Source organism: Lipotes vexillifer, unplaced genomic scaffold (genome assembly GCF_000442215.2).
Source record: "Lipotes vexillifer unplaced genomic scaffold, Lipotes_vexillifer_v1.1 scaffold163, whole genome shotgun sequence".
Lineage (NCBI taxonomy): Eukaryota > Metazoa > Chordata > Mammalia > Artiodactyla > Lipotidae > Lipotes > Lipotes vexillifer.
Genome location: NW_006788722.1, coordinates 842,583 through 852,968, shown reverse-complemented (window position 1 = coordinate 852,968; position 10,386 = coordinate 842,583). Strand labels below are relative to the sequence as shown.

The 10,386-nt window shown below is 34.5% G+C and overlaps 1 protein-coding gene across 1 annotated transcript in view; it reads left to right on the top strand.

Moving 5' to 3' along the window:
* The first annotated feature begins 1,890 nt into the window (after window positions 1-1,890).
* CNBD1 (cyclic nucleotide binding domain containing 1) overlaps window positions 1,891-10,386 on the top strand; it is a 422,393-nt gene continuing 413,897 nt past the window's right edge. Inside the window, 2 exon segments of the mRNA XM_007472370.1 lie at window positions 1,891-1,895; window positions 2,779-2,886. Of these exon segments, the coding sequence (XP_007472432.1) occupies window positions 1,891-1,895; window positions 2,779-2,886 (113 nt within the window).

Genomic DNA, 10,386 nt, shown 5'->3' with positions numbered 1-10,386 from the left:
TATCTGCCATGTAGGACCTCTGGATTGAGGTGCCAAGTCTGTGGCTCTCACTCCCCAGGGTGGTGTCTCCCGTGTTATCTCCCTTTTCCTCTGAGCCCTCTCCCAGGGGCAGAGTCCTGACCTGATCACTTTTTTTCCCTTCCTACCTGATTATGTGTGTATCTTATAGCCTTGGTTGTACAGGATTCCTTCTGCCAGTTTCTAGTTTTGAGTGAGGATTGTTCTTCATATAGTTGTATTTTTGATGTGTTTGAATGGAGAGGTAAGCTCCATATCTTCTCCACAATCTTGATTGATTTCCTCAGCTATAGGTTTTGCATGCACTTCTTCATCTGCTTGAAGAAGTTGGAGTTTTTTCCTTGTAGGTAAATTTCCTTGCATATATACTTCAGTGAAATGGCAAATTTTGTTCATAGACAGTGTTTGCTCATAGCATGGGAAATTATGAAATTATCTTCTGGACCACATTCAAATTGTCAAATAGTTATTTGGATCCATGATCTACTCTCCAACCCTCCTATAATTCTAAATCTTTCTTTGTCCTTAGCTTTCTAATTACATTTATTTCATGTTTCTTTGAATCTACTTCTCTTATCCACATTTAGGGGCATTCATTTACAAATTTCACATGGTTTTAAACAAAATGTATTCCTACTAAACACATAGGACTATATGTTTCTGTTTTGACAAGAGACTCAGAAATAGGAGTAGACTGCCAAATTGCATTTTGTGATATAGAACATCCATCAGAGCATTATAGGGTAGTTAGGGCCTCATTCTGAAAATTAACTCTAGCATTTGACTTTTCCATTTCAACCTTCCACCTCTTTCACTTCTTGGGCACACTAATTTGGAGACATAAATTATAAACACCAGGTACATGTATACTAGCCACCACATCTTGAAAATTCTCAAGGGTTAGATAAAGCAGACATCTCAGTCATACACATAGAAAAGGACAAGAGTGAAGGTTTTAGCATTTTGGTGTAAGCTTCTTAGCCACTCCAAAGATGGTTTATCTAGATTACAGATTGGATTAAGATTCCAAGTCTTGTAGCATGGGCTCCATGTAGAAAAATTTTTTAAATCACACTTTTGTACTTCGTTGAGCCTTAGTTTTGTTACCTACAAAATGGAGACAATAGGAGTATCAGCTAATATAGTTGTGTAAGGATTAAATGATCTGATACATGTAAACTGCCTAGAATAATGCCTGGCACATAGTAAGAACTAACATGTTTTATTATTTACAGGGGTGGTATATCCAAAAAGTTAAGAGGATGGGTTTAGAAGTTAATTCAGTTTTCATATGAACTCTTTGTTCCATTTCCTAGTAACATGAATTAAGCAAATTATTGTTTGTAGTTTATTTATGTGTAAAATGGGAATTAAGGAATATCAGCCTCTTCAGGTTATATAACTATACAATGAGACAAAAATAATGTAAAGACCTTAGCACAACGTTTGTCATATAAGAAGTACTAGATTTATAACAGGTAGACCTGTAAAACAGATGATTGTAAAATCTGAGTTCCAAATAGAAAAAAATGAAAGAAGAAAGACCTTGTGAAATCTTCCAGTTATTTCAGTGGTTGGAATTTAAAAAAAGATAGTAGATCCTTGGTCTACTATATAGTGTGAGATAGTAGGAATGAACATTTCTAATGTCATATTAAATCACATTCATATTGCATTATTTGAATCAATTAAGTTAAATTAAATTAAATAGGATTATTAAAGTATATAGTATTTGTTTTGTGTAAAGAATTAACATGGTGTTTATGAACTCTGGCCAAGAGAAAAAATCTGTTATAAATATTTTAAGGTATTATTATTTACATTGACAATGAAATAAGAAAAGCCTTCTCAAGGATTTTTATATTCATTGCCATGAGGCAAATACTGACTAAGATTTAAGCATGATTGTTTTTGATAATTATTGATATAAGCTGTCAAGATGAATGTTCAACATTTTAAGAAGCTGACCAGCTTTTCATGGTGGTTGTCAATTGAAAATTGAAAAGGGCAGATTTTCCAGAAACAAATGTCATTACCTGACACTGAATGTCAATTTGCTATATTCCAGTGGATCTTGTTATTTACATTTTTAAATGTTTTAAGTGTACTGAAGCTTAACTGCAAATAAGAATCACTTGGAGGCTGATAGTTAAAATAGAGAAGCCCACCCAGACTCAACCTTTGGAGCTCTTGCTTCATCAGGAAAAGGATCAGAAATCTGTACTTAAAAAAACAACCCAGATGATTCCATTGATCTGGATTTGGGAAATGCTGAACTTTTGGTCTAAGACATTTTTATTCTGGTCCTAAAATAGCGCATGAGACTCATAAGTCATTGCAAAGAGTCAGATAAATATACTTTTCAATAATGTATATGTAAACTATGTGAATCATTTTGGGGGAATTTTCATTATGTGGTATATTTTATACAAGAGCTTTAATAAATTACAGAAAAAAACTTTAAGAAGTGTCAACTTAAAAATTAAAATTTTGACAATTGACATTGTCCTGAATTTCATATTCTTAAAATATTTCTCACTGAAACACACTATAGACAATTTTTATAGTGGATATTTTTAAAGCATACAAAGTTTATGTTTCATATTTTTGTCATTTTCTTTTTAGACTAAATAGTATAGAATTAAGTTGTATATATTGAGTTAAAAATCTTTTCCTCAGAAGCTATTTTCTTATGACGCTTATAATGCAATTTCTCTCTCTCTGTCTCTCTCTCTTGTCTCTCTATCTCTGTCTTTCAAGCCAGACCAATATCCTATCAGCACACAATATATTTATGAAGCAATATCCTAAAATATTCCTGCAGAATAAAACCAGACTGCCTAAACTTTTCAAAGAGGAAGGAAAAAGGTAATGATGTTATCTTTTGAAAGCAAGGTTGTATGTGTGTGCATGTGTGTGTGCGTTCACACATGTGTGTGCATGAAGAACAAGTGGAATTCAAACACTGAAAGTGTTTGGTCAGTTCCCAGTACTGCATGTTAAGGATCAGGCAAGGAACTACAAAGCTACAGTAAGCAAGACAGTATGGTACTGGCACAGAAACAGAAATATAGATCAATAGAATGAGATAGAAAGTGCAGAAATAAACCCACACACATATGGTCACCTTATCTTTGATAATGGTGGCAAGAATATACAATAAAGACATCCTCTTCAATAAATGATGCTGGAAAAACTGGACAGCTACATGTGAAAGAATGAAGTTAGAACACTCCCTAACACCATACACAAAAATAAACTCAAAATGGATTAAAAACCTAAATGTAAGGACAGACACTCTCAAACTCTTAGAGGAAAACATAGGCAGAACACTCTATGACATAAATCACAGCAAGATCCTTTTTGACACATCTCCTAGAGAAATGGAAATAAAAACAAAAATAAACAAATGGGACCTAATGAAACTTAAAAGGTTTTGCACAACAAAGGAAGCCATAAACAAGACAAAAAGACAACCCTCAGAATGGGAGAAAATATTTGCAAATGAAGCAACTGACAAAGGATTAATCTCAAAGATTTACAAGGAGCTCATGCAGCTCAATATCAAAAAAACAAACAACCCAATCCAAAATGGGCAGAAGACCTAAACAGACATTTCTCCAAAGAAATTATACAGACTGCCAACAAACACATGAAAGAATGCTCAACATCATTAATCGTTAGAGAAATGCAATCAAAACTACAATGAGATATCATCTCACACCAGTCAGAATGGCCATCATCAAAAAATCCACAAACAATAAATGCTGGAGAGGGTGTGGAGAAAAGGGAGTCCTCTTGCACTGTTGGTGGGAATGTAAATTGATACAGCCACTATGGGGAACAATATGGAGGTTCCTTTAAAAACTAAAAATAGAACTACTGTATGACCCAGCAATTCCACTACTGGGTATATACCCTGAGAAAACCATAATTCAAAAAGAGTAATGTACCAAAATGTTCATTGCAGCTCTATTTACAATAACCAGGACATAGAAGCAACCTAAGTGTCCATCAGCAGTTGAATGGATAAAGAATATGTGGCATATATATACAATGGAATATTACTCAGCCATAAAAAGAAATGAAATTGAGTTATTTGTAGTGAGGTGGAGGGACCTAGAGTCTGTAATACAGAGTGAAGTAAGTCAGAAAGAGAAAAACAAATACCGTATGCTAACACATATATATGGAATCTAAAAAAAAAAAATGCTCATGAAGAACCTAGGGGCAAGACAGGAATAATGATGCAGACCTACTAGAGAATGGACTTGAGGATATGCGGAGGGGGAAGGGTAAGCTGGGACAAAGTGAGAGTGTCATGGACATATATACACTACCAAATGTAAAGTAGATAGCTAGTGGGAAGCAGCTGCATAGCACAGGGAGATCAGCTCGGTGTTTTGTGACCACCTAGAGGGGTGGGTTAGGGAGGGTGGGAGGGAGGGAGACACAAGAGTGAAGAGATATGGGGACATATGTATATGTATAACTGATTCACTTTGTTATAAAGCAGATATGAACACACCATTATAAAGCAATTATCCTCCAATAAATATATTAAAAAAAAAAAAAAAGGATCAGCCAAGGAAATAGAGATTGGTAGGGAAGGTTCAATTCATACAATCATTTTGGAGGCATTTTAATTATGTGATATGGTAACTGGTACTAATAAATAAATGTAGCTCCCTGAGTTTTTTCACTAACGTAAGTAAACAACTAGCCCTATATAATAAACATAATAAGATAAAATACTATTAGGAGTGAAAAAGATAACATAATAAATGATGCAGAGAAAACTAAGAAAATTATAAATTATGATAGAATACTTTATATAACTTGGAAATAATCTAGATATTGTTGGTTCATTTTCTAAAAAATATGTACTACTGTATTTATTCAAGAAGATAGAAATAAAAAATAACTATGTACAAATAGAAGTTGTAAAAAGTACTCTTCAAAAATACTTTTCTGAAGCTAAAAGAACAAAAGCAAAAATTAAAAACCCATAGTCCAAGTGATATCACTATAAATTTTATATCAAGAAAAAGTATTTTCTCTGCAACTTAATGTCTTTGGAGTATAGAAAATGAAAAGTAGGTTGTATATTTGCCATGACTGTATAACTCTGATGTAAAAATTTAACAAGAATAACATAAACAAGAAATAACAATTTTAGTTATGAGTATATAGGCATACATAAAAAATAAAATATTAGCAAATGAAATAATGCAGTAGTCTATTAGCAGATTTGTACATTATAGTTAAGTTGGCTTCATCTCATTAGTACAAACTGGGTTCATTAGAAAAGCTATTATTAAAATTTTATAATATTAGTAGCTCAAGGAGGAACTATATGATATCTACAGATGATGAAAAGGCTTTTCATGTAATTCAGTATCCATGTCTCATAGTAAAAGCAAAATCATGCAGGTAAAAACATAATGTGTGCAGTCATGTGACTGTTAATAAATACAAAACATTTATATTTTTTCAGCCAGAAAAAGACCTCTGCTCTAAAATAGCAATAAAAATATCTTAAACTGAATGAAAATAAAATTACATAAAATATATCAAGAAATTGTAGATCTCCTCTAATCTTGGCTTACACTGATCCCTCATGTAAAGTGATAAATCCATATATGCCCAGGTGGTGGAAATAGAGCTGCAGTAATTCAGAGAAGCGTTTGGCAGAATAAAATCGATGAGGAAACATGAAACTTCATAGACACTAAATGCCTGCTCTATTAAAATTATTCTTCAACAACTTTTATCTCTTATCATTGTCATAATCAACACTCTAATTCATTTCACTCAAATGTCATGTGACAGATACAATAGTGAGACTGAAGTATGGCACCTGCTTGGCTGTGGGCAGCTGGCAAGAATGCCTGATACCAGCGCATTTGCTAGATATTGAAGTAAGACAGTCGTGTGCAAGGAGAATAGAAGAAGAAATCCTTCATACACCATTAATACCCTGAGAAAACCATAATTCAAAACGAGTCATGTACCAAAATGTTCATGGCAGCTCTATTTACAATAGCCAGGACATGGAAGTAACCTAAGTGTCCATCCATCAACAGATGAATGGATAAAGAAGATGTGGCACATATATAAAATGGAATTTTACTCAGCCATAAAAGGAAATGAAATTGAGTTATTTGTAGTGAGGTGGATGGAATCTAAGAAAAAAAAAAAGGTCATGAAGAACCTAGGGGTAAGACAGGAATAAAGACACAGACCTACTAGAGAATAGACTTGAGGATATGGGGAGGGGGAAGGGTAAGCTGGGACAAAACGAGAGAGAGGCATGGACATATATACACTACCAAACGTAAAATAGATAGCTAGTGGGAAGAAGCCGCATAGCACAGGGAGATCAGCTCGGTGGTTTGTGATCACCTAGAAAGGTGGGATATGGAGGGTGGGAGGGAGGGAGACGCAAGAGGGAAGAGATATGGGGATATATGTATATGTATAAGTGATTCACTTTGTTATAAAGCAGAAACTAACACACCATTGTAAAGCAATTATACTCCAATAAAGATGTTAAAAAAAAAAAAACACTAGGAGCAATGCTACACCAATGAAAATAAATGGAAGACCTGGCTGAGACATAGGGAAACATTTCTACATGAGCAAAAAATGTGAGTAAATGACAAGAATGAGACCAAGGACTGCTTGGAACTGTGATCATTACCTAAATTTTATTTTTTTGGTGGATCATCTAGACAGAAAGTGAACTTTTGGTATATTCACAGATACAGGAAATCAAATAGATACATTGTTTTAAAAAGAACACTGAATTTTGAACCAGAAGACTTGGTGAATTTTTTATTTCACCCAATAGCAGCAACATGACTTTGGAATTGTCTCTGAACATTGAATGCATTCAGTTTTTACTCAGAAAAAGAGGATAACATTATCCTACTTGAGAGTTATGAACTTAAAGAGTTTTTTAATTGTACTGTTTCACTGGTATCATGGACTATAGATGGCAATGTTATTTTATATAGATTTATGCCATCTCTCAAGAAGTTCTGCCTTTTCATTTAAGCAGGTTAAGCAACAATCACCACCATTAAAAAGTAATAAAAAAATCATTACATTGCTTGCTTCAAAAGTGTTTTTAAACAACAAGAAAATAAGTAGACTTTTAATCAACACATTTTTACATCAGTTTATTTCCAGAGGAAAAGAAGTTTAAGGAAATGACAGTAACTGAAGAAACAAATAATATGAATCCACAGAATTGTGGAAACCTATGTAAAAGATACATTTATTAAAGGTGTGGTTTTTTAGGGGGATAGAAATTCAAATATTTTTAAGGAAGCCTGCATTCTTATTAATACCTTACTTGACTTTTATAAAAATTCCTATTTAATGTTACAGATACTTTAGGGAGACATATGTAAGGGAGATAATATTTTGTATTCTCTTTTGATATATTGTCCTAATAATATGACCATTTCCCTTCCTGAAATCCATGCACCATCATGGTTTCAGAGAGAAGGGAAGGGTAAATACTACTTTGAGAAGCAGGAAGATATAAAATGTAGGCACTTGGGGGAAAGTAGTGATATAGAAACAGAAGAAGTTAGCTAAACTCGAGAATTGTTGATCTTCATCTACTCCCATCCTTGGTATGAACCTCTCCATGGGGATATGAGGGTTGAAGAAACATCCAGATAGCTCCTGAAGAAACTGCATCCTCTTGGGCAGTGATAAACAACTTGTACTACACATTAGAGTCACCCAGAGAGTTTTTACAAAATACTGGTGCATGGTCTCATTTCAACCCAGACTTTTTAAGTTGGAATCCCTGACTTGGAGCCAAAGCCTAAGTATTTATTTAAACAAATAGTCCTAGGTGATGCTTGAAAATTATTGTTACAGTAAGACCTAAATTGGGCTTCATTCAACATGGAATAAGAATAATAGCACAGCATTGGTGGAGAAGATGCTGAAAGATAACCTGGAACTAATGCCATTGGTTCCACTCGTCCTGTGTCTAGCATGTATGAGGTCCAGAAATTCCTGTGAACACTGGTGAGGAGACAGTGAAATGCTAATAGGACTGAAGGGTTGTAGGATCCTGAAGAGGGGAAGAGCTGGCTGCTGAGGTAGAAATCTGGATGCCCAAGGAAAAGGTAGTCAGCAAGAGCAATGATGTTGCAAAAAATACAGTCTTTCCTCAACAGATGCCAATCTAGGGGCCTGCATAGATCTGCAGCCACTCTGCAACAGGAACATGATGATGATCAGCTGGCAGCTCACAGGGAAGAGGAGCTTCTCTCTCCAACAGTGGTCACATTAGCAGCCCCAACCTCTCCCAACATACACCAATACCCAGTTCAGAAAGGAAATGGACTGGGAAGAAAATGAGCATGACTGAGCCTTTATTAGTTGAAAAAAAACAAAGTTATTTTAATCAAACTGTTTCAAATCAATGGGACAGACACCATATGATGGCATTGGGGGAAGAGAATCTGCGAGCTTATGGGAAAGTCTTAGGTTCTTTATAAAAAATAAGCAAGTTGTCTTCTTTGTACATGGTAGGGTTTAAATAAAATTAAATCCCACTAATCTACTTAAGTATTAAAATACCAAAACTGTATCCATAAAAAGAGGAGCCAGAGGAAAATGTTCTTTAACAACAAGAAGCTGTGGGGGTTACTGTCTCTATAAACTATGTTATTCTAAATGATCACATCTCAGTATGGCAGGGTTATGGCACAACTAACATGGAATCTGTCATAACTTTAATAGAAAAGCACTTGGAAATCTAATTAGGACATTGTAAAAATGAAATTTCATGGAGTAATGCTAGCAAAAATAACCTCATGTAAATAGATGTCTACATCATGTATCATCAGGGATGCAAATAGAAACAACGAGATACACAATTATTAGAAGGGCCAAAATCCAGAACACTGACAATGCCAAAAACTGGCAAGAATGTGGAGCAACAAGAGCTCTCATTTATTGCTGGTAAAAATGCAAAGTGGTACAGCCAGTTTGGTGGTTTCTTACAAAACTCAACATACTCTTACCACATAATTCAGCAATCACATTCCTTGGCATTTACCCAAAGAAGTTGAAACTTATGTACACACAAAAACTGGCACACAATTATTTATAGCAACTTTATTCATAGTTGCCAAAACCTGGAAGCAATCAAGATGTCCTTCAGTAGGTGAATGCCTAAACCAACTGTGCTACATCAGACAATGAAATATTATTTAGTGTTTAAAAAAAAAGACCCATCAAACATGAAAGGACATAGCGGAAACTTAAATGCATATTACTAAATGAAAGAAGCCAACCTGAGAAGGACATACTGTATAATTCCAACTGTATGACAGTCTGGAAAGTGCAAAACTGTGGAGACAATAAAAAGATTAGTGGTTTGGACTTTAGATTCTAAAGAGACTAGGATATCCCAGCTGCTTGAATTGAAGCTTAGAATTTCACTCCTAGATCTAAATGCAATAGTAACAAGTGGCTTTGTTCTGGGTTAAAATGATGTGGAACTTTGTAATATGTATATTTTCCCAAATATTTTAAAACAATCATTTGGTATAGTACATATACTACCTAGATGGATTATAAATTCTCTCTAAAAGTGTAAGTGAAGAAAATGTTGGAAATTAGAGTTGAATATTTGGAGATAAAGAAACTGAAAACCTAGACAAATGGATTCTGAAAGACTGACTTAAAAACATCTTTCTGAAAAATTGATTTTTTGCTTGTGATTTTCTTCTGAGATTTTGGACTCTATTTTGTTCTCTAACATTGTCAAAATTACCCATGTGCAACAGCTTGGATCTGGCCTCAGGATAATCAACCATAGGATATTTGGAAAATATGTATTTAACTTTAGAACAAATAAAATTATTCTTGCTATGATTGTAAAACCCATATTTTCACTGAAGTTCTGAGATCCATTGAATGAGATGTTCCCTGTAGTTTTAAAAGTCAGAATTAGAACAATTCTGTTTCACTATTTTACTCTAAAAAAAAAGTAAAATTTTACACACTCTGGAAAGAAACTTTATGAGACAGTCTTATTCATTTATTCATTTACTTAATATACTCTGAGCAGTGATCATGTGCTGAGTATAGGTCAGTCAGCATCTCTGTGCTCAGAAGGTGCAGGTTGGTGGCACTGACAGGCCCTGAGTAAGAGGAGATGAATGAAGCATAATGGGTGTCAGAGGTGATTACAGGTTTGGGGGCTGGTTGCACTGAAAGTGCTTATACTAACCACAGATGGTGTCCTGGAAGGTCAGGGCAAGCACCCCTGAGGAAGGGATGTTTAAATTCAAGGATAAGTTAAGAGTTGGCTAGAAGAAGGAGGGAAAG